The sequence below is a fragment of the Stenella coeruleoalba genome (assembly GCF_951394435.1).
Source record: "Stenella coeruleoalba genome assembly, chromosome: 13".
Classification (NCBI taxonomy): Eukaryota; Metazoa; Chordata; class Mammalia; order Artiodactyla; family Delphinidae; genus Stenella; species Stenella coeruleoalba.
Genome location: NC_137159.1, coordinates 54416278 through 54441363, shown reverse-complemented (window position 1 = coordinate 54441363; position 25086 = coordinate 54416278). Strand labels below are relative to the sequence as shown.

Here is a 25086-nt window from a genome sequence, read left to right as displayed (position 1 = left end):
ACGCTGCTGAATGTAACGTAAGATGGTGCAAGCACTTTCTGAAATAGTTCGGCAGTTTCTTACACGGTTAAACATAGACAATGTACACCTTCCATATGATCCAGCCATCTGCTCCTAGGTGTTTACCCAAGAGAAAAGAAAACTATATCATTACAAAAATTTGTACCTGACTGTTCACAGCAGTTTTATTTATAACAGTACAAAACTGGAAAAAAAATACATGTTCAGTTATCAACAGTGGTGTATATTCATAGAGTTGAATACTACTCCATGATAGAAAGGAATTAACTAAACACTGGGATACCACTATAATCATATTAGAATGGCTTATATCCAAAACACCGACAACTCTAAACATTAGCAAGGACGTGGAGCAACAAGGAACTCTCATTCATTGCTGGTTGGAATGCAAAATGGTACAGCCTTCCAAAATAGAAGACAGTCTGGCAGTGTCTTGCAAAGCAAAATAGAGTCTTACCATAAAATCCAACCATCACACTCCTTGGTATTTACCAAAAGGAGTTGAATACTTATGTCCACACAAAAACCTGCACGTGATGGTTTACAGTAGCCTTAAAATTGCCAAAACTTGGAAGCAACTAAGATGTCTTTCAGTAGGTAAATGGATAAACTCTGGTACATCCAGACAATGGAATATTATTTGGCACTGAAAAGATCTATTAAGCCACAAAAAGACATAAGGGAAACTTAAATGCATATTACTAAATGAAAGAAGCCAGTCTGAAAAGGCTTATACTATATTATTCCAACTATATGACATTCTGGAAAAGGCAAAGCTATAGAGACAGTAAAAAGATCAGTGGTTGCCAGGGGTTCAGGGGGATGGAGGGATGAATATGTGAAGCACAGGGTATTTTCGAGAAAGCGAAACAATTCCATTATGACACTATAAAGGTGGATACATGACTGTGCATTTGTCAAAACGCTCAGAACTGTACAACGCGAAGAGTGAACCTTGATGCAAACCAGGGACTATAGTTAATAATGTATCAATATTGGTTCATCAATTGTACATCAAATGTACCATGCTAATGCAAGATGCTAATAATAAGAGAAACTGCAGACGTAGAAGAGAAGAGAGGGGTATATGGAAACTCTCTGTAGTTTCTGTTCAATTTTTCTGTAAAACTACAGCTTCCTCTAAAAAAAAAGTGTTAGTTAATAAAAATGAATGAAATATTGATACATACAAGTTGGATAAATGTCCAAATAATTATGCTGAGTAAAAGAAACCAGACAAAAGTTACATACTGTATGGATGATTCCGTTTATATAAAAATCCAGAAAATGCAAACTCATCTATAGTGATAGAAAGCAGATCAGAAAGCAGGGACAGGCATAGGCTGTGGCGGGTGAGGGTGAGGTGCAGGGAGGGGTAGGAGGGAGGGACTACGAAGGGGCAAGAGGACACTTTTGCAGGTGATGGACATGTTCATTATTTTGATTGTGGTGATGCTTTCATGGATATATACACATGTTAAAACATCAAATCGTATACTTCAGAGTGCAGTTTATTGTATGTCAATTATCCCTCAATCAGTCTGTTTTTTAAAGGTCAAAGCCAAAAAGTAACCCAACCATTTACTAATTTTCATGACACTACAGTTGTTCATAGGCCAGTTTGAACACTGGTCCTGGCTGGACTCACTCAAGCATCTGTGGTCAAATGGCTGGCTGCCTGGGGACTGGCTAATCTAGAGGACCCTCGATGGGAAGACTCCAGAGTCCTTCCCATTATCTTCCACATCCTGCAGCAGACCAGCCTGGACCTAATCTACCCGTGATGGCAGTGATCTAGAAGAGGAGCACTTTTTAAAGCCTTTTTTTGTGTCAAGTTTCTTTTTGTGTCATTGGCCAAAGCAAGCCATACGTCTAAGTCCAGACTCCGTGTGTCAAGGGACTAAGGAATGATGGGGCAAAAGACCATTAAGGGATACAGGGATGCCATTAATTAGCTACTAATACAATTAATCTATCATGTACCTTAATGTTTTAATTTTTATTCTTTAATTCCTTCAGAAAGGTACTTTTTTTCAGTTACTTTTATGTGATGTTAATTTCTTATATATAATTTGCAATCCTTTTTAATCTTATTGAATGTAATTTAGCTACTGATTTTAAAGGTTTGCATTCATTCTTTATATGTAGAAATAGTAAGGTTTTGTCCTGACATCTGTCACATTTTCAAGTTGTTAACATTTCTTTTGCTATTTGTTTTGTTATACTTTGTTATAAAAATGTTTTAAAATAGTTTAACTTCCAGCAAAAACATGTTTAGATATTTTCCTTTGATTTCAATGATTATATAAATTGAACTTCCTTCTCTAGCTGGGACAAATCTATTTTAGTGTTTCCTTCTACTTAAAACTGTTTTACAGCTGAGGTAACAGAGGCTCAGAGAAAATTTTGTCCAAGATCAAACAGAGAGCAAGTAGTGGAGGCAAGCTTGAATCTCACTTCTTCTGACTTAAAATTTCACTCATGAAACTGTGTCAAGGTAAGAACATTTGGCTAAGTGATAAAAATCTACATTTTTGTGCAGAATGTACTTTCCACTTTTCTTTTTCCCCCCTCCCCTCTCCACCTCTTCCTTCTAATCCTCCTGCTCCCCCTCCTCCCCCCTTTTTTCATCCCCCCCTTTTTCTTCAGCATAGGGTTAGGTCTATCTATCTTTAAGTAACTACTTTTATTCATTTAATAATCTACCAGGCACTGAACTGGATGCTGGGAACTTAAAGATGACTATGCAGCAGATCCTACCCTTAGATCACAGAGGCTATAAACAGGTAAATGCAATATGGAAAATCTTTCTATTTTAAATGTTTACTAATCTGACAGGTTATATACTGTAAGTTATTTTGGTGGGTTTGCTGCTGAGTGGAAGTCTTTATGAGTGAATGGCTTTAAAATTCATTTAATGAATCCTAGTACATATATATTTTAAAATACATATATATAATATAAAAATACATTTTTTAATTGATTACTGATTTCTATATGTTTGTTTCTGTTTAATTGCAGGATGTTTCTGGGTCCTGTGATAGCCTCCATTGTTCTGTTATCTGTTTTCTAGATAGTTCATTCTTCTTTGCTTTATTATTGTGATTGTGTAACTCACCTGGGATTTGAATTTCCTGAGAGATTATCTTCATTATCTCTGATTCTTTGTTTTGATTATCAGAGTTAGCTCTTAAAGCTTCCTTAGTGTTCTTGTTCCTTATTCATGTTTAGAAGTTTTAACAGTCAGTGTGTTTGGCTTTCTACAATCAATATTTCCTTCTAAGTCACCTTGAAAGTAAGTAATACTGATACCTTGTATTTGTTGGGAATTCTTAACTTTGTGGCTATCTTTTCCGAATTGCCGCCAACTTCCTCTTCTCTCCAGTGTTTCCATACTTGTTCATTGAATCCATGTTTTCTTTCTGCTTTTTGAAGTTTGCTTTTTTTTTTCTCTCTTTACTTTAAATCTTGAGTATGGGATATTTATGAATTTTGGATGGCTGATGTTAGGAGGAGTCACCTTAAACTGAACTCTAGCACCTGACTGGAAGTTCTAGGGAGACTCCAAACTCAGGGTTTCCTAACTTACATTTTTTCTAATGGAAGAGTAATACATATTCATTACAGAAAAATCAGAAAAATCAGAAAAAGTTTAAAGAACAAAATGGGTATCACGCATAATCTTAGAACCCAGAGATAAACACTGTAAACACTTTTTCTAATAGGACTTTACAAATCTACATGAAAAAAATTTTTTTTACATAATTAGGACAACTACTTTATAGCCTGCATTTTCCCCACTCAATGCAATAATGTGGGATTTCTTCCATGTCATTAAAAATCCTCGAAAATATGCTCAATGACTAATATTCCATAACATGGATGTACAATAATTTACTTAGCTAGTCTTGAACATTTTGGTTGTTCCCAATATTTGTTGTAATAAATAACACTAATTAATAAGCCTATTATTCATAAACTTTTGTCCCTGTCCTGAATTATTTCCTTAAGATAGAGTTTTGGAAGTGGAGTTGCTGAGTTAAAGGATATGAACATTTTCTCCCCTCTTTTTATTATGAAAGTCATATATGCTAAGGACAGATAACTCAGGGTAAAGTATAAGTCCAAGTATAGGTACAAGAAAAGCGTTAAGTCCAAGGATTCTCATCCTCATTCTCTTATTCTCAGCCTCCAGGCAACCACTAGCTGAAATTCAACATGCATGCACAAATGTGTGTGCTATTTCTTCCCACATGATTCTGATCATATTATACTTCCTCTCCTTATCCAATTGTCCAACATCACTTACTAAAAAATCTCTCTTTTCCTCACTGACTTCCTCACTTGTCATATTCTAAATTCCCTTCTGTATAGGGAGTAGGGGTCCATTTTTGATGACTCCAATCTGTTCAATTGATCTTTTGACTTATCCTTCTTCAGTAACAACTCTTCATTTTTCTGGAGTTTTTATTTTAAAATCCAGTAGAGCTAGCCCCATTTATTTATTTTTAGCCTCTGAAAATGTTAAAACTCATGATACACATTGCCAGATTACTTTCCAGAATTATTATGTCAATTTACACTGGATCCTTATCAGTACTATAATCTTTTAGAAATTCTTTGCCAATGTGATTGAAAATGCTTATTTATTTCTCTAACGTTAGTGAGTTGATTTGTGTTAAATATGTTTACATTCTTTTTTCACGTTTCCTACTGACATTTTAAAATTGATATTATGAAATTTCATATATGTAAAAATATGTTGAACAATATATACATATCTTTAATGTTAAAAACATAAGTTCTTTGGCGTATTTATTACCAATGCATTTCCCAATTTGTCATAAGCTCTTCAATTAGTATGCTTTGTGATATAAAAAATTCAAAAATTTTATTCAGTCAATTCAATCTTCTTTTGTAATTGCTTTTATTGTTTAAATGATCCTCCCACCAGAGACCAGATGATTATTCCAGATTGTTTTTTAAAAGATTCTAGTTTGCATATTCTGGAAGTTCGAAGTATTATTGTTGTTATTGTATTTTATTTATAAATTTATTTATTTATTTTTGGTTATGTTGGGTCTTCATTGCTGTGCGTGGGCTTTCTCTGGTTGCGGTGAGCCGGGGGTGCTCTTCGTTGCGGTGCACGGGCTCCTCGTTGCGGTGTCTTCTCTTGTTGCAGAGCATGGGCTCTAGGGGGGTGGGCTTCAGTAGTTGTGGCACATGGGCTTAGTAGCTGTGGCTCGCGGGCTCTAGAGCGCAGGCTCAGTAGTTGTGGCTCACGGGCTTAGTTGCTCCACGGCATGAGGGATCTTCCTGGACCAGGGCTCGAACACATGTCCCCTGCATTGGCGGGTGGATTCTTAACCACTGCACCATCAGGGAAGCCCCTGTTATTGTTATTTTAAATAAAATGTGGAGAGGTCAAAATGGGACATTTCTGTCATGAAATTGTATTGTTATGAAGTAGAGTTTTCTTTGCATTTGTATGATTGAATACTTAGAACTTAAGTATTTATAATTAAAAGTTATTTTTATAATTTAAAATTATTGTAAAACTAGGGGTATTTTTGCATTTTGTTTTTTATCCCCAAATAGTAACTGCATTTCAGTTAGCGTCTGTTGTGAAAATTACCATTATGTGTTTGAGTGATGAAGCAATTTGAAGACATAAAAGTTAAATTCCTTTAATTAAAAAAAAAATACAACATGCCTAATTAAGAATGATGAGAGATGCCACTTATTGGATGCATTCAACGAGCTAGACATTGGGATTTACTCATTTTTAAAAATAACTTAGTGAAAATCAAATCGCTCATTCCTCTGTACAAATTACTGCTTCTAAGTAACTCTACAAAATAATAATAATATTAAGAATTCATATAACTTTCCTCATTTAAAAGAAAAAAATTCTTATTTGATCAAATGAGTCATAGAGCTGTTTATTATATGTGCCACTGATTAAATGGAAGCCATGAATCATTGCATTCTTTTAAGGTTTGATAATCTTCTAGGAAAGCACACCTAACTTTAATGCAGTTTCCTCAGGGTTGCAAATTTGTATTTTATACTTGTCAATGATTCAACAACTCTTAATGCTCGCATTAAGAACTGTTTACCTATAATAAAGCACTTGAACTTGCTAGACATGGAATTCCTCATTCTGCCTCTCCCACTTTGAAAAGTGCTTCCAAGAATGGACAGCCATCTCCTCTTCTGAAAATAGGAAAAACTGAAAAAACTGAAGGCACCTGGGGTCAAACTGAGCATACAAATAGGTATTTATCAGGTTGGCTTGAATTGAGATAAAATAAAATAGCTTTAGTAACAAAGGTTTTGTTGTTCCCTGCCTCCAAATCCTCTTCCTCTTGCATTTATAGGAGAAGAGACCTTCAAAACAAAAAATAAAAAGCCTGTTTCCCCTTGCAAAATTTGATGTTTGTTTCTTTTTCTCAGAGCTAGCTAAAAAGAAAAAAGAAATGTAAGCTATTTTTTTATTGTGGTAAAATATACATAATATAAAATTTACCACTTTAAGAATCTGTAAGTGTACAATTCAGTGGCATTAAGTACATTTACATTGGTGTGCAGCCACCTCCAGAACTTTTCATCAGCCGAAATGGAAACTTTATATCCATTAAACAAAAACTCCCCATTACCCCCCTCCTTCCAACTCCCGGTAACTACAGTTCTGCTCTGGTCTCTATGAATTTGTCTAAGTACTTCATATAAGTGGACTCAGACCATATCTATCCTTTTGTGTCTGGCTTCCTTCACTTAGCATAATGTCTTCAAGGTTCATCCATGTTGTAGCACATGGTCAGAATTTCATTCCTTTTTAAGGCATATGTCACATTTTGTTTGTCCATTCATCCATTGATAGACACTTGGCTTGTTTCCACCTTTTGACTGTTGTGAATAATGCTGCTTTGAACATCTGTGTACTCCATCAAGTAACACCTTAAATTGCAATGGAACCCTGTGTCCTCTTCCCATTTGCCCTCCTCTATGCCCAGGTCCCAGTCCAGAAATGAATCCCTCAGTGTAGTGACTATAGTTTCATCAGCCTCACAGGTGTAAAGAGAATTTTTTAAAACTCCCTTTACCTTTACCCTTTCTTCCTTGGCTGGGCAAAGTCCAGCCAAGTTTATTCATAAACCACGCAAAGCTCGTTAACACGACCAAGCAATTCAGCGAGTTCCCTTCCCACTTTTGTTACTGCAGGAAGGCACTCCGCAGGGATAAGATTGTGAAACATGGCTGAGGATAAAGGCAAGAGAGATTCCATTGGAATGAGTATGAAGGGAGGCCGGACAAACAACGGGTTTGTACAAAATGAAGACATCTTGGAGACGGACCCGGACCCAGGCAGCCCAGAGGACAGCCCTCAGCACAACGCCGTGGACATCTTTGGCCCTGCGGAGCCCGACTTGAAGGATGTGCGGCCCTACGCGGGGATGCCCAAGGAGGTACTGTTCCGGTTCTCGGGCCAGGCCCGCTACCGGGTGCCCCGGGAGATCCTCTTCTGGCTCACCGTGGCTTCTGTGCTCGTGCTCACTGGGGCCACCATAGGCATCATTGCCATCTCTCCGAAGTGCCTGGACTGGTGGCAGGCGGGGCCCATGTACCGGATCTACCCAAGGTCTTTCAAGGACAGCGACAAGGATGGGAACGGAGATCTAAAAGGTGCGTGCCTTGAGAGTTTGGGGCGTGTCCGAGATGAGGTTGTAGAGGACTCTTTCAGTTCTTGAAGGGCATTATGCCTGGGTTGTGCGGTAAGCACATTCCATCCAGTATGACTGGTCACGCCACGTTTCTCCTTGTTGATGATGTTTAAAAGCCCCTCAACAGAGCCCAACAGTTCTTCCCATATGATGAAAGGTTACTTGCTGGAGCCCTTTGAGCCCCCAAAGAGCTGTTTAGTTTATTGCCTGCTAGGAACCTTTGCGTAGTTGGTCATCCATTCTAACTTCCTACGTGGGCAAGTTTCCTCTTGAAATGTGTCCTGCTTCTGTGCACTTTAGAGGTGGTTATCTCAGAGTGACTGTTTAGCATTCCTTTTCCAGTGTGCACAGTGGCTGGTTTGGCAGTCTGGTGGAGAGTTTCTGATTAGTGAACAAAGCATAAATAATATTTTAGAAAAAGATTAAGTGATGTCTTTAAAATGTGTAGGCTGAGTCTCTAAAGCTTAAATTCTGAGAAATGAAGGAAAGAAGAAAAGGCATAGAGTGGGTTGGTCATTTCTTGAATTAAGGATTATTTAAAAACAATATCCATATTAAAAAAAAAGTTAAAAAAATTTAAAGTTATGCTAGTAATTTCCTAGTGTGTTATATGTGGAATGTCCTAATTATTTATTGTGTAAACAAGGACACAAACCATACACAGGAACTGTCCCAGGCAGATTGGTTGATATGGTCACCCTAGTTAAGGGCAACAATAAGGAACAAATAAACTAATAAGGTAATTTTTGATAATGATATTTGGCTTGAAGAAGACAAAACAGAATGATTTAATAGAGTATGGGAAGTGGAAATGAGCTTAATCAAACTTTAAAATGTTATAAATACACTCTTGAAATCTCCAACTTTCCTGATAACTAATAAAAGGCTTTTCTTTTTCACACTCATATAATTTTTCTCTTTTTAAAGTCATCCTGCATCTTAGCTAATTGAAATATTTTCTGTCCTTCAAGATGCAGTTCAAACCCACTTCCTTCATTAATCTGTATTTAACCTCCCGATCAGTGGGTGCGCTCCCCTCCCCAGAGCTCTTGTGGTGCTTTGCAGGAGCAGCACCTCTGATACTGCCTTGTAAGTGTCTGGGTGAGTTTCCTTCCAACCCCCAGCCCCCAGCATGGTCCTAGCACCTGCTTCTTAAAAAGGAAATGCTTTGCAAAGTGATGTTTTGATGGAATAGAGCCCAAAACCCTAAACCCAGAAATACACTCCCCACTTCCTGGCCCTCTCTCTGTAATCTCTATCTAAATTCTCCTGCAAAGGGCAACTTCTAATCACCTCTCACATTTGCCATTTCCAGTAACTTTTCCTTGAAGGACTGGCTGCCTCCTGTAATTAATAGGTATTTTTCCTTGAGGTTGAGGGGTTTTTTTTTGGTTTTTTTGAGGGGGTTTTGTTGTTATTACTTGAAGAAAATGTTCCAGGTTTCAGTTCAGTTTACTGCCTTCTGTCCCCTGGAATGTGGGCCTAGGAGATCCCTTGTTTACTTTGTGTCTGTTCAGCCTCTGTTTTTATCATCCTGTTCCTTTGTGCTGGTTTTTGATATAAATCAAAATTCTGACTTAAATCTGCCTTAAAATTCTTTTGTTGCCTTTTGACACTCTGTGTGGTCTGACAGCCACCCACATAGGGGAACTGAGGTACAATGAGGACAAAGATAAGCAGCCTGTTACAGGGGAAGAGCCCCAAGGCCAGGAGTCAGGGGACTTTGTGCTTTGGTCTCTGTGACCTCGGACAGGCTGATTGTAGGAAGCCACATAGAGTCCCACAGAAAGTTACTGGAGGCTGAATACTAAACTGAACTCTGGCTCTGCATTTAGGACTCTGAACTAGAAGCACCGCCCTCCCCCCCCACCCCCCACCCCATGCCACTATCTGCTAATTATCCTACGAGGTCCCAAGTACAGTTTCATTCCCATATCTCTTCTCAGCCAACTCTAGAATTCTCTTCTGTATAAATTCTTGGCTTCAGCAATATCCAAAGGAAATAGAATGTGGATCACATAGGTAATTGTCAGTTTTCTAGAAGCCACATTAAAAAAGTAAAAGAGAAACGAGTGAAATTAATTTTAATAATATACGTCGTATACTCCAACACATCCACTGTATCACTTCAACATATAATCAATATAAAAATATAAATGAGCTATTTTACACTCTTTCTCTTCATACTGGGTCTTCAAAGTCCAGCGTGTGTTTTACATTTACAGCATATCTCAATTCAGACTAGTCACACTGCCAGTGCTTGATAGCCACATGGCAAGTGGCTACACACTGGACAGTGCAGCACAGACCACTTGACCATCAGGGGCCATGTATTCTTCTTCTTCGTACCTTGGCACTTAGCCCAGCATCTGGCTTGGATTAGGTGCTCAAAAACCATTGTAGAATAAATTAACAATAGTGTAGCCTTGGTTTTAAGTATAAAATATGAACAAGCCACAGACAGATTTTTTTAAATGTTATGCATCGATGTTAAAGGTCAAAGGTTATTTTGACCTAAAAGATTAATTTGCTGTTGTTTGTAGAACTAGACCTTGCTATTTGAATTTCACCCATATTCAACAAATTCTAAATATTTCTGTCTCAATATAAATATTTCCATCTTAGACCTATTCCTTTTATTTTTAATCCTTCAACTAAAAAAACCCAAACTTTATTTATTTTTCATGGCTTTGACTTTTTCATTCAGGTATTCAAGATAAGCTAGATTACATCACAACTTTAAATATAAAAACTGTTTGGATTACTTCATTTTATAAATCATCCCTTAAAGATTTCCGACATGGTGTTGAAGATTTCCGAGAAATCGATCCCATTTTCGGAACGATGAAAAATTTTGAGAATCTGGTTGCAGCCATACATGATAAAGGTAAATTAATGGAAGGTGGGTGGGATGGGTTAAGAAAAGCATTTCTCCAAATGCTTAACTTAAAGCATTTTTTCCTTCACTGTTACATTATTCTAATATAATCTTGTCCTAACATTTGAAATGTTTTCATTCATTAGGTTTAAAATTAATCATCGATTTCATACCAAACCACACCAGTGATAAACATGCTTGGTTTCAATGGAGTCGGAACCGGACAGGGAAATATACTGATTATTATATCTGGCATGACTGTACCCGTGCAAATGGCAAAACCATACCGCCCAACAACTGGGTGAGTACCGAGGTGCTTGATTTACAGAGGGAAAATGGGCAGCTCTTTAGTGATTAAACTGGTTATTTACAAAGCCCTGTTAAAAGAAAAAAAAATGATGGGTATAGTTTATGGGAAGGAGAACAAGTTTCCCAAAGAAATAGAAATAAAGTCCCAAGCCTCCTAATCATTTGATTTTGGATCTGGATTTTTCATTTTATTGTAGAGCTGATGTATTTCAGCAAATTAAAACCTATGCTCTCTATTAATGTCTTCTTCCTTTACTTCCCACTCTGTCCAGCTTAAACTCCATGTCCTATTTGTTCAGTAACTGTCTTGCTACTCTTCAGACCCCTTTGCCTTTCTGGCTTTTTGACTCCACTGTCGAGCAAAACACTAGCCATAAATAAACCCAACCGTCCATTTTCTCTTTACCTGAACCTCGGTATCTAAGCCTCTGGACACACTCATTGTCCCCACCTGAACTGATCCAGCCATGCATTTGGGGGAAGTTTACTAAATCCAGCTGATCAACATACCCTCCCGCCTCTTGCCTTCTCCCCATCTTATCACTCTCGGCAGCAAACTCTACTTTAAAGAAAGAACAGAAGCCATCACACCTGCCCCCATTCCCACCCTCTTCCTAGTCACTTCTTTTGCAGCTGAGACCATGTCTCTCCTGTCTGGGGTTACCAGACTTACAAATGAAAATTCAGGAAGCCCAGTGAGATCTGAGCTTTAGATAAACAGTGCACAATTTTTTAGTGTAAAATATTGCATGGGACATACTTACACTAAAACAGTATTTGTTGTTTATCTGAAATTCAGATTTAATTGGATGTCTTATATTTTATCTGGCAACTCTACTCTTGTCCCAGGACAGTCCCTCTGCCCACTCTAGTTCACCTTCTCTCCTGCTTTCTGCGGAGCCTTTTCCTCTGGATCGTCTGTCCCCCTTCCAGGGCCTCCTTCTTGACCTCCATAAACATTTAAAGAGGCTGACTCCTGGGCATCAACTTTTAGATGACCCAAGGGCACTCAAAGGACACGTGTCAAAGCTGACTGTGTGATCTTCTCCTCCAACCTCCTGTATCCCAGGTTCCATGAATGGCACTAATGTGCAGCCTGGTGAACAGGCCTTTAGCAAGTCCTGGCACTTTCATCTCCCTAATTTTTCTTTTCCCTGATCCACCACCTTTGAAAGTGATGATGACATTAGCAAACATTTGCTAGATGCTTACTGTGTGCCAGGCTCTGTGCTAAGTGTTTTATATTCATTAATTTATTTAATTCACCCTACAATCTTATGAGTTAGGCTTTAATTCCTATTTTGCAGATGAATAGACCAAGGCAGAGAAATGTTAAGCGCATTGCCCTGGTTCACAACTAATACATGAAAGGGCTGTGGACTGGATCTAGTCTAATTTTTACCGAGTGAACATAAATTGGTCTTAATTTTACATTTCTCTAATTGCTAATGATTATTATCTAATTACACTGAGGTCTTAATTTTACATTTCTTCTAATTGCTAATGATTATTTATCTAATTACTAGTTATTAATGTAGTAGTTGCCTAATTACTAATGATGTTGAACACCTTTTCATCCATTTATTCACTTGAGCTTCCACTTCTGTGGAACGCCTGTTTAATGGTTTCTTTCCCCAGTTTTTTGTTGGATTGTTTGTCCCTTTGAAATAGATTTGTGGAGTTTTTTTTTTTTTTTTTTTTGTATTTTGTATACTGATCTTTCTGTATACTGATATATACCGTATAAATCTTATCCTGGTTTGTATCCAGGTGGGCCATGAGGTGATCTGGCGAGAGTATGTTTCCTCAAAAGGCATCAGCTACTACTTAGCTTGGGCCAGTTGTTGCCATGGAAATGTGGACCCAGTGTGACTAGGTCTTCCAACTAAAAAGAAAATATTATGCAAAATCCCTCAGTTTGTAAATGCTGTCCAGATGTTCTCTTTAGTGTGAAATGAACAAATGGCTCAAGACAGAGCCCTGAGGAACCCTCACACAAGTTCCTCCTTCTGGAAATGCCACGGACATGAGCATTTCTAGAAGGAGGAAAGCTGTACCCATGTCAAACGCAGCTGGGAACCAACACTTGAAGTTGCTAGATTTCTTTTATTCCCGAGGACTAGTAGAGTTTTAATTTGAATGATTCTAATACTTTTCTAAGGATACAGTTTAAACACTTGCTCTCTCTGGATTCAAGCTCCAAGACCAATACAGTATGTCTTTCTCCCAAATTGGCCACCATTTGCTTTTCTTCACAAACAGGATTCCAGAGCCTGGATAGAAGATTCAAGGAAATATATTAGAAATGTCTGCTCCTTAAGCTGGCCTTTGTCCTGCCTTTGAGAGCATTGGTTTCATGTTGTGGTTGTTGGGATCAGCTTCTACTGTACAAACACATCACAACCAACCACACTTGGGGGGCATTAGGCCAGTGGATGGCATTTTTGGGAATTAATTTACCTAGTGCTCCCGCTAGAAAAAAAATTCTGGGGATTCGTGCACTCAGTCCTCAAGGGGCCGGGATGGCAATGATCATTCCTTTGTGGGTGATACCATCATAGGAACCGTGCTAAGCAACTGATTTGCTATTTTCTGTTTGCTAGTTAAGTGTATATGGAAACTCCAGTTGGCACTTTGATGAAGTACGAAACCAATGCTATTTTCATCAGTTTACGAAAGAGCAACCTGATTTAAATTTCCGTAATCCTGATGTTCAAGAAGAAATAAAAGTGAGTATAGACACCCACACAAACTTCTCTGTTACATGGGTGCTTAAATGGTTATTCGATATACTTCATGTTAAAAAACAGTAACTATGTGGGCAAAATCAAGCAGTGCAATTCAGTTCTGGGATTAAGGTGTCTGAAGCAAATACAGACTCTTAGATATGTCAGTGGCTCCTTCCTTCCTCTAACCCAAATTATCGAAGTGGGAGGGAGGCAGAAACGCCTGTTGCCTTAGCTCTGAGGTGCTCATCTGCCTGTGACAATGACCTGGTGCGGTGAGGCGGGGCCAGAACAGGGGCTCGGGGGGTCCAGCTCCTGTGTCCGGACCCAGCCCACCACTGGCTGCAGGGGGCTTCTGGGCGAGTTATTTGGCTTTTGTGTGTCTTGGATCCCTCATCCATGAAACAGGATTGATTGCAGTCTTTGTCTCAGAGAACTTTTAGGAACATTAGATGAGATAACCCATGCAAAACACTTCTGTATTCACTCAGTAAATATCAACTTATTGTCTGCTCCATGCCAGGTCCTGTTCTAAGCAATGGGAATGAAGCAGGGCATCAAAGCCCTGCCCTCAAGGAATTCCCAGTATCCTGAGGGGAAGGCAGACAATTAACAACTAAATATATAACATGTCAGGTGGTGATGAAGGCTTAGGGTAAAGAGCCTCGGAGTGCCAGGGAGAAGTTGGCAAAGAGACACCACTATATTGAGGTCCCATTTGCACAAAAACCTGACATTTGAAAGGGAGTCATGTGAACATCTGGGGGAAGAGAATTTCAGGCAGAGAGAAGAGCAAATGCAAAATTCTTTGGGGGAGACTGAGCTCCACATGTTTTAGAAACGGTCTGGGGGCCGGTGTGCAGGGCTGCCAGATACAGCAAGTAAAATTACAGGACACTCAGTTAAATTTTAATTTCAGTTAAACAGAGAAGTACCATATTTGAGACATTCTTCTACTAAAAAATTATTCACTGTTTATCTGAAATGAAGGCTTAACTGGTTGTTCTGTATTTTATCTGGCAACCCCATCAATGCACTGCAGTGAAATGAGGGAGAGAGTAAGGGAACTGGGGTGCAAAAACGAGGGTGGGAGCTGATGCCGCGGGGCAGTGGTTGCTGCTGTAAGGGACGCGTGCTGAGTTAGAGACAGGACGGGAGAGCTCCCTCAGCGCCCAGGTGAGAGCTGATGGGGCTCACACCTGTGTGGTGGCAGTTCCAGCAGCACGTGGCACATAATTCACAATAAACATTAGCCATATTGTTGTTTCCATTATTGCTGCTGCTTCAGCTCTGATGGGCAAGAATTTAGGTTAGTGGGGTAGTGCTCTGAGGTAGGTCAGGAGGAGACCCAAACAGAACGGGACAGGTAGCCGTGGGTCCCTTTCTACAGTTCACCACATCAGCCAAATAGAGAGGATGCAGGCTGCCAAGTTGGAGTCACTGACAACACCTGCACCCCTTAGTCTGTTCTTGTTTTGTTTTTAAATAACAGCTTTATTGAGGTGTAATTCACATACCATAAAATTCACACCTTTCAAGTGTATAAGTCAGGGGTTTTAGTACATTCACAGAGTAATGCAAGTATCACTACTGATTTCAGAACATTTCCATCACCTCCAGAAGAAACCCCATACCCACTCAAAGTCACTCCCATGGTCCCCTCATTGTCTCCCCCTGGGCCCTGGCAACCACTAAGCTACTTTCTGCCTCAAGGGATATGCCTGTTCTGGACATTTCACATAAATCGAATCATACAGTACCTACCTAAATGTCTATGATTTGTATCTATATTTATAATTTGTATTTAACTATTTGAGAAACTGTTTTCCAAAGCAGCTGGACCATTTTACATTTTTACTAGCAGTATATGAAGTTTCCAATTTCTCTGCATCCCCATCAACACTTGTTATTGTCTGTATCTTTGATTACAGTCATCCTGGTAGGTGCGAAGTGGTATTTCACTGTGGTTTGGATTTGCGTTTCCCTGATGGCTAATGATGTTGAGCATCTTTTCATGTGATTATAGTTTGTTTGTATATTTTCTTTGGAGAAATGTCCATTCACATCCTTTGTCCATTTAAAATTGTGTTATTTGTCTTTTTTGTCAAGTTGTAAGAGTTCTTTATGTATTCTGGATATGTGATTTGCAGTTAATTTTCTTCCTTTCTGTAGGTTGTCCTTTTACTTTCTCGATGGTGTCCTTTGAAGCACAAGGGTTTTTAACTGTTAGGATGTCCAACTTATGTTTTTTTCTTTTCTTGCTTATGCTTTTAGTGTCACATTTAAGAACCATTGCCTAACCCAAGGTCATGAAGATTTAACTCATGTTTTCCTTAGAAGAGTTTTATAGTTTTAGCTTTTACACTTAGGTCTCTGGTCCAGTTTTCGTTCATTTTTGTATATGGTGATAGGGAGTCTAACTTCATTCTTTTCCATGTAGCTATCCAGTTATCCCGGCAGCATGTGTTTACAAAAGATTATTCTCTCATCATCGAACTATCTCAGAACCCTTTTGAAAATCAATTGATCATAAATGTCGGGGTTTATTTCTACACTGTCAGTTCTGTTCCATCAATCTATGTGTCTGTCCTTATGCCAGTACTGTCTGGATTACTATAGTTGTATAGTAAGTTTTGAAATTGGGAAGTGTGAACTCTACAACTTTGTTCTTCGTTTTAAGACTGTTTGGCTATTCTGGGTTCTTTGCATTTCCCTATGAATTTTATTATTTGTTTGTCAATTTCTGCAAATAAGCCTGCTGGGATTGTATTGAATCTATGGATCAGCTTGGGGGAGTATTGCCGTCTTAACAATATTAAGTCTTCTGATCCGCGGACGCAGGATGTCTTTCCACTTACTTAAGGTCTCCTTTAATTTCTTTCAACAATGTTTTCAGTGTACGAGTCCTGCACTTCCTTTGTTAAATATATTCCTATAGACTCCTTAGTTCTAAGACTATATATGTTTTCCAGAATTTAGATGAATTGCTTTGCGACCTCAAGGAGTAGGCACCTTGTCAAGGCAGCCTTGTCTCAGTTGGGAGAGGGGAGGTAGACATGGTCAGCCAGCTAACTAGGGGTTAGGTTTTTTTTTTTTTTTTTGCGGTACGTGGGCCTCTCTCACTGTTGTGGCCCCTCCCGCCGTGGAGCGCAGGATCCGGACGCGCAGGCTCAGCGGCCATGGCTCACGGGCCCAGCCACTCCGCGGCATGTGGGATCCTCCCGGACCGGGGCACGAACCCGTGTCCCCTGCATCGGCAGGCGGACTCTCAACCACTGCGCCACCAGGGAAGGCCCAGGGGGTTAGTTTGAAACTTCTCTGTTGGAGTGTGGACTCTCCTCTTCTCCATCACTGAAGATCATCTGCATACTCACACCCCCTCTTTGGGCCCCTACCACTCTTACTAGGCACTTACTTTGTGCTTTACCTGGATCATCTCATTTAATGCTCAGAAGAAGCCTAACTTAAGAGATTTTATGACCATTTTACCGAGAAGGAAACTGAGGCTTAGAGAGGTGACATCACCCACCTTGGGAGTGAGGGGACAGGATTCAAACCCAAGCACTGAGATTCTGGAGTCCACATTCTTAGCCACAACTCCACACCTGATTTGAGGCAAACTACTTCTCTCTGTGTGTTTCACTTTTCCTGCATAGTTTTTTAAAAATTAATTAATTAATTAATTTTTGGCTGTGTTGGGTCTTCACTCCTGCACGCAGGCTTTCTCTAGTTGCGGCGAGCGGGGGCTACTCTTTGTTGCGGTGTGCGGGCTTCACATTGCGGTGGCTTCTCTTGTTGCGGAGCACAGCTCTAGGTGCAGGGGCTTCAGTAGTTGTGGCTCGCTGGCTCTAGAGCACAGGCTCAGTAGTTGTGGCTCACGGGCTTAGTTGCTCCGCGGCATGTGGGATCTTCCCCGACCAGGGCTCGAACCCGTGTCCCCTGCATTGGCAGGCGGATTCTTAACCAGTGCACCGCCAGGGAACTCCTCTGCGTAGTTTTTGCGAGGAGGTTTTCAATTGGAAATTCATAAATGGGAATATAAACCGGTTGTTCTATCTGGCAGCGGATTTCTCCAGGCTCGTTGTAGCTATGTTGGTGGCTTGTCGGAGATGTGTAGACAAGTGTGATAAATTCTGCCAAAATGTGCCAGCAATACATAAATCCTTTCTTGGCTGACCCAGCTGTTCCCTTGCAGGCATCCAGGTAGTGGAGCACGTATATAGGAGTCTTATTTACTGGACCTGCAGGATGAAATCCCTCTTGAGATGAATCATTATTGCCTCTGGTTGAGAGGTTAGACATTTCTGTAAGGCTGGTTTGGAAGACTTCTTATTAGAAGTAAATGAGAAAGGCTGAAAGCTGTAAGGGAAAGTTCTTTGCTCATGGAAAGGGACCTTTCACATGAAGGGGCTTCCGATACCCTCCTTCCCCCCAGCAGCACTTATCTCTGCAGCAGAGTTAAGCAGGTTAATAATTTGCAACGCTGAGAGTCTGTGGTGGGGAGGCATTTGGAATGAGCCCTGCTTGCAGACCAGCTTGTACTCAGAGTCTGAGCCTTCTTCTGCTGGGCTCCCATCCGATTTCAGCTTATCTGCACAGTGGGAGGCTGGCAGGGCAGCACGGAGCACCCTTCTCTCCTCTTAGTCCTCCCCCCTCCGCCTGCCTTGCACTGGCCGTTTGGGACTTGGCTCTGCTCCGAACCTCTCAGGGCTAGAGCATTTTCAGCTGGAGAAGTCAGGAGGTTTCCTCAGAGGAGGTGGGAGCTTATATTTGTCTAGCTTTTTTTTTTTTTTTTTTTTTGTGGTACGAGGGCCTCTCACTGTTGTGGCCTCTCCCGTTGCGGGACTCCGGACGCACAGGCTCAGCGGCCATGGCTCACGGGCCCAGCCGCTCCGTGGCATGTGGGATCTTCCCGGACCGGGACATGAACCCGTGTCCCCTGCATCGGCAGGTGGACTCTCAACCACTGCGCCACCAGGGAAGCCCCTGTCTAGCATTTTATACTTTTCCGATCACTTTGGTTTTTACTTGCCCTCCAAATCCCTTACTTGACAAATGAGGAAACTGAGGCCCAGAGAGGTGAAGTGACCAGTGGATGAGCTGTAGAGCAGGGAAGAGACTCCGATGGCCTGGCCCCATGTCTGGGGCTCAGTGTGACCCTGAAACCACCACATGGGAAGGCTGAGCCCTGGTGTAGGGGAGTAGTATGTTCATGGCAGCTGGGCACTGGGAACCAAGATGCCCTCCTGGCTTAAGATGGAATCAGAGCATAAATGTTGGCTCTGCTCTGCCCCTATTAAGCATGGTATTGCTGGAGAGAAGCAGCTCAATTCAAAACAAAATTTGCTCATTACCTTCTTTATAAACCAGTTCTGTGCTTGATGCTAATCACTGCATGTTCTGTATGCCATGCACTTCATTCTAAATCATTCCCTCATTTAACAGTATGTGTTGTGTATTGGCCATTCGCCAGGGTATGATGCTTGATAATATGGGCCCATGTTGTGGCCATCACAGGCTATAATATTATATTATATTCTGGAGGGGGAGGTAGACAAACAGGAAATTACAATAAAGTGTGCTGAGTGGTCATGACAGTGGGAAGTAGGAGAATGCAGGGCAGGCACCTAACCTGGACACAGAGTGGGAGAGACTAGGGTACGCTTTACAGAGGAAGCAGTGTTACCTAGAGGATGAGTAAGAATGAGCCAAGAGAAGAGACACAGGTGGGAGCGTTCCCTGCAGAGGAAGCAGGGTCACGGCACAGTGAAGGTGCTGGGAGTTGTCCAATATGGAGACATGTTGTCCGGAGGTGGGGGTGGGGTGACAGGACGAGATGAGAGAGGAGGGTAGGAACCAGGTCATAAGCGGCATTGGAGGCCACGGTAGCATTTGGGTTTAAAAGGTCTTGGGCAGGGAAATAATTTTTGATTTGCATTTGGAAAAATCAATCTGGTTGTGGAGAAGGGGCTTGAGTAAGGCAGGTTCGAAGGTGGAGGGACCAGGGAGGTGGATGGTACAGTGACCAGGAAAGAATGGTGGGGGCTTTGGGCCAGTGAGGGTGGTGGGGTTGCAGAGGCATCATCAGGCCTTAGAGAGGAGTCCAGTGTGACTCCCAGGTTTCAGATTTGAATGCTGGCTGGGTGGTGGGACTGCTTCCTGGGATGGGAGACATGGGAAGAGCAGGGGTGGCGGGGGGTGGTCTCAGTCATGCAGAGTTTGAGCTCTCTGAGAGACATCCAAGTGCTCAGTGGATAGCTGGATATAATGACATGGAACTCAGGGGAAGGTCTGGTCTGGAGATAAGACTTTGGGATTTGTTGACACGTGGACAATGCCCACAGAGGTCAGGTAGGTAATATCAGTGAGAGAACTGGGCCAGCTGAGGTGAACAAGGGGGCCAGTTGTCACTTAGCTCGTAGGGGTTGTTGTCATGTGGAAATGAGGGCCAGGTGTAGCAGGTCCTGCAACTAAAAAAAATAAAAGTAAAGGAAGGCCACATAACAAATGGATAAGGTGCCACACAGGGTTCCAATTCTGACGTACCACTTATTGCCATGTGACCTTGATCAAGGTACATCATCTCCTTGTGCCTCAATTCCCCCGATGGTAAAATAGGAATAATAATGGTACATACTTTGTGGGGTTGTTTGGGGATTAAATGGTTTAACCTTTGTATAGCACTTAGGACAGTGTGTTGCTTTTGTATAAGCATTAACACTTGTTAAATAATCAATAAATGATAGATAAATGAGTCAATACTGTTGTGAAGCGAAATGAACAGAGGGTATAAGATGGAGCCCCAAGGAGTATTAATATTTAAAGGAGTGTTGAGCAGACAGAGGAGTAGCAAACCAGAAGCGGGGTATCCTAGAGCCAAGGCGTATGAGTATTTCTAGACAACAAGGTTAGTCTGTGTTGTCAGACATGGCAGAGAGATCAGGTAATATAAAGACCAAAGCGTGAGTTGACTCTGGCAGCAGTACCCCTAATCCTCACAGAATTCCTGCAAGGCAGGTATTATTTTATTGATGAGGAAACCAAGGTTTTTGGAGGTTATGCAGATAAGCTAACTCATGCAGCTGGACAGTGGGGGAGATGGGATGGTACCCAGATGGGTCAGATTCTGGAGCCCATGATCTAGGTCCTGCTTCTGGAAGAGTTAACAAAGAATTTTACCCAGGTTTCTGGAGAGCAGTAGGGCTGGTTTACTTTCCTTGCTTATAAGCAGAGGATATGGTTTTCTCTCTGTCCTTCTGAAATAGCCTGTGCTTTCTCATTCCTTCTTGAGATGGATGACCTGGGATTTATGTCATTATCAAGAGGATGTCTTATATATCATCACATGTAAGAGCAGAGCTTTTCTCTGTTCCAAACCTGGCTTTTTGGGTAAATGGGTCCAGTAACTTCAGTCATCTCAAAAGGAAAGATTTGCCTCGAGGATTCGAGAATTTGGATATCAATACAGTAAGTCCCCTACATACGAACGAGTTCCGTTCCGAGAGCGCGTTCATAAGTCCAATTTGTTTGTTAAGTCCAACAAAATTAGCTTAGGTACCCAACTAATACAATCAGCTATATAATACTGTACTGGAATAGATTTATAATACTTTTTACACAAATAATACATAAAAAACAAACACAAAAAATAAAGAAAACATTTTAAATCTTACAATGCAGTACCTTGAAAAGTACAGCAGTACAGTACAACAGCTGGCATACAGAGGCTGGCGTGGAGTGAACAGGCAAGAAGAGTTACTGACTGGAAGAGGGAGAGGGGGTGGCAGATGGTAGAGCTGAAGCTGCAATTTCACTCACGCCTGATGTTGATGGCATTGGTTCTGGTTCCTTGCTGGATTCAGTTCTATCTACCCTCTTGAAAAAACGATCCAGTGATGTCTGGGTAGCAGCTCTCATCCTCTTCCCGTATCTCCAGTAAGGATACTGTACTCTATACAGTACTGTACAGTAAAGTACACAAAAGCACAACCACGTGTAGAGGAGGCATGCACGTGACAATGTGTGCCAGACGCATGAACTAACTTACGTGATTGTACATGCGAACGCACGTTCGCATCTTTGAAAGTTCGCAACTTGAAGGTTCATATGTAGGGGACTTGGTGTAATGCTGAACTGATTCCTTTTTCACTCAGAGCAGCAAGTTGTTTCAGGAGAAAAGAATGAAAATGTGCCTGGTGGAACAGGACTGTGTGATGTCATGGGAGTTAGTCAGAAATCGGGAACACAGTGTACTGTCCCCAGAGTCCTGTTGTCCCTACATGGGTCACCCAGACCTGGCGGAACCAGGCTCCTTGCCCATTTCCGCATCTGGCCCCTGGGGGAGCTTAATTGGCATAAAGAGAGGGTTAACCATTAAAATCTGGAGCTGTCTTTTTTCACCTGGTTGAGAATAAACAGCACGAAGCAAATCTTTTTCAAGAGCAAATTGTGGATTATCTGGGTGAAAACCTCAGCGTTTAAAATGACTCTCAAAAACAAGCATCCAACTTTTGCTGTTTTGTTTCACCAAACAATGATAATAACATCTCTTCCTGGACTACAGTGAACATCCCTGCCGGGGCCGTGTGCCTACGCTGGCGTACACGTTCCTCATTCTTTAATGTTGGGTTAATAGTTAGCAATGCTGAGATCCCCAAAGTGAATGAGGACCCCATGAAGAAAATGAGTAGCTTTATTTTAGGAAATCAGTGATCAAAAGCTTAATGTTTACAGCAGCATGGTGTTTAATGTTTTCCCACATTTTTTCAGAGGCTGCTTGGATGGATTACAGTTATTTGTGCCCCACCCCCACCTAGAGCCCCTTCCAGTGTTCCCGCTTCTAGAGAACAGCGCCACCTGGGGGTGGACCCGGTTTGCGTGGGATCTGAAGCTTGTAAGAATTGGGGGACTTTTTGAAATGAAAAAGAAAAAAAGAGTATAAAATTAGGTACAGAAGAATGAGTGCTCATTTAGAATGAAAAGCGAATGTGGGTAGGAGCCCATGCAGTGAAGGGTCCTGAAGCTTCAGCTTCGTTAGCTTCACGCTAATTGGGCCCTTAGAGCCCACTACAAATGAGGCAATTCTGCAGATCCTGTTCTACAAATGAGGCGCCTTCATATCTGGTGACTTCTCCAGCTGAATCTCTAACCAACTGCCTTCCCTTCCCGCCATCCTGCTGCGCTGACCTCCCTGGCAAATCCTGCTCTTTCACCCCCTTGTGTAAGCTTTGTGTAACCAAAGCTCCTTTCCTTCAAAGTTTCATCGTGTCTGTGATTTAAATATTTTTGCATTAATATTTGTCCAGCTAAGGATTCTAAAAAAATTCGTGAGACCTAGGACTGTGTTTATGTTGTGTTGTATTTTGCTCATGGTTCTAGTACCAAGGCTTATTAGCTAAGTGCCTGGTCCCTAGTTGGAACCCAAATACTTATTGAATGAATGAATGAATTTGTGAAGAAGGATGCTAGATAAGAATAAATTTGTGGGTTTTGTGCCCCAAAGAAAAATTCCACTGGGTAAGGCCAGCTTAAGGGTATTTGGGTCAACTGGGGTCAAGATGAGGATTGTCAGCAGCAGAGCCTGCTCTTATATTTGAGAAAGTTGTTCAAGCTTTGCCATTCAAAATCTCACCTTGAAGAGGCTGACATCAGCCTTGCGTTCAGCCTGTAGAAACCTTTGGGAGCCTTGGGACTTCTCTGGGGGTGCACTGGATAAGACTCTGCGCTCCCAATGCAGGGGGCTGGGTTCGATCCCTGGTCAGGGAACTAGATCCTACATGCATGCCGCGACTAAGGAGCCTGTGAGCCACAACTAAGGAGCCCACCTGTGGCAACTGAGACCCAGTGCAACCAAATAAATAATAAATATTTTTTAAAAAAGAGAAACTTTTGGGAGCCTTGAACGGCAGCACTCCAGGCTCCATATGCACATGTAGATACAAGAAACATACTTTGAATCAAGCAAGTGATTCTGGGAACAGTCCTTATTTGGGATCTATAGCTCTGTTCCCCTCACTAGGTGAGAATTGGCTTCTTCACTCCACTACTTTAAATTACAGGTGGTTCTGCTCTAATGTGATATACACATTCCTATAAAACCTTCCTTTCAGCAAGGATTGAGCTGAAAGGAGAGCAGGGAGAGCCACTGTCCCTTTGCAGGAGGGTGGCTTTTGGTGGATGCAGGAGTAGGCCCAGCTGGGAGGGGTTGGCATTTGAGGGGAGCTGAGACTAGGCCCTCTGCTTTTCAAGGTCACCTGGTCCTCCTAACTGCCCCAATACAGGCCAAGTCATACTCTGCCTCCATGCTTGACTCATGCTGTACCCCAAACAGTCCAGAATGTTCTTCTAGAGTCACTTCCTGATCACATCCCACCAGCCAAGTTCAAGCTCTAGCTTTTCCTTGCTTGGCTGTGCCCACCCATATTAAATTTGATCTTCTCGGAGGTCCAATAGTCATGCAGAGTAATCTCCTCCCATGATTTTGAACCGTGTCCTGCCTTGTGTTAGGTAACCCTCTCATGTCTCATGTGTCCCCAACTACTCTGTAGATGCCTCGAAGCCAGGGAACATGCTGTACTTCTTTGGTGTCCCAACAGTATCACACCACGTTTGACTCATTCAGGCTTGATACCTCATTCTTTCATTCCACGACTGGTTCACTAAATAACAGTTGCTGGGTCAGTGGCAAGGGAAGCAGAAATAAAAGCTGCAGTTCTTTCCCTCCAGAATCTCCCAGTCCGGTGGAAGAGCCCTTCATGATTGGGCGCTTAATTGGTGATTTTCTCTGTTCGGAGTGACCTTGAAGGAACTGGGCATGGGGCAGATGAACTACATTCCCAGTTTCTCCTGAGTCCCATCTTTCATTTTGAGTGGATTCTTTAAACTTTGGGAACATGCTCATAGCATCAATTACAAATGTAACATTCTGAATTCAAATATGAGAGAAGAACGGGAGCCCGTAAATGCAGTTATTCAAAGTTCATTATGCTCAGACACTGTGGTGCTAAATAGGTAAGAACACGAGTGCTGTGCTTGTTTTATATGTGGAGGTGACTGTTTTATGATGGACGTCATTAACAGACAAGGCCTTTATTAAACCTTATGACAACAATGTGTGGTTAACGTAACCAAGTGTTTCGCTTCTCCATGTTTAGGAAATTATACAGTTTTGGCTCTCAAAGGGTGTCGATGGCTTTAGCTTCGATGCTGTTCAATTTCTTCTAGAAGCAAAGCATCTGAGAGACGAGGCCCAAGTGAATAAGAACCAAATCCCGGTAAAGTTTTAAACATATACGTATATATGTTTTAAAAATATATTTTTAAACAAACATATATTTATATATTTAAAAATGTTATATATGTATATATTTTTTCTGAAAATGTCATCAGAGTGTTGTCTTTTTTAGCCTGAGACACCACTTACCAGAGG

General features: G+C 41.3%; 1 protein-coding gene across 2 annotated transcripts in view; it reads left to right on the top strand.

Annotated features, from left to right (window-relative positions):
* Positions 1–25086, top strand: part of SLC3A1 (solute carrier family 3 member 1) — a 44464-nt gene that overhangs the window by 5769 nt on the left and 13609 nt on the right. Inside the window, exons 2-8 of one of the 2 annotated variants that reach the window (XM_079940867.1) lie at positions 2400–2518; positions 2731–2807; positions 7246–7707; positions 10537–10632; positions 10770–10924; positions 13536–13661; positions 24812–24931. In XM_079940867.1, coding sequence (XP_079796993.1) covers positions 7278–7707; positions 10537–10632; positions 10770–10924; positions 13536–13661; positions 24812–24931 — 927 coding nt within the window. In that variant the 5' untranslated portion in view covers positions 2400–2518; positions 2731–2807; positions 7246–7277. Of the gene's footprint in view, positions 1–2399; positions 2519–2730; positions 2808–7245; positions 7708–10452; positions 10633–10769; positions 10925–13535; positions 13662–24811; positions 24932–25086 lie in introns of both variants that reach the window. The other variant, XM_079940866.1, reaches the window with a different exon arrangement.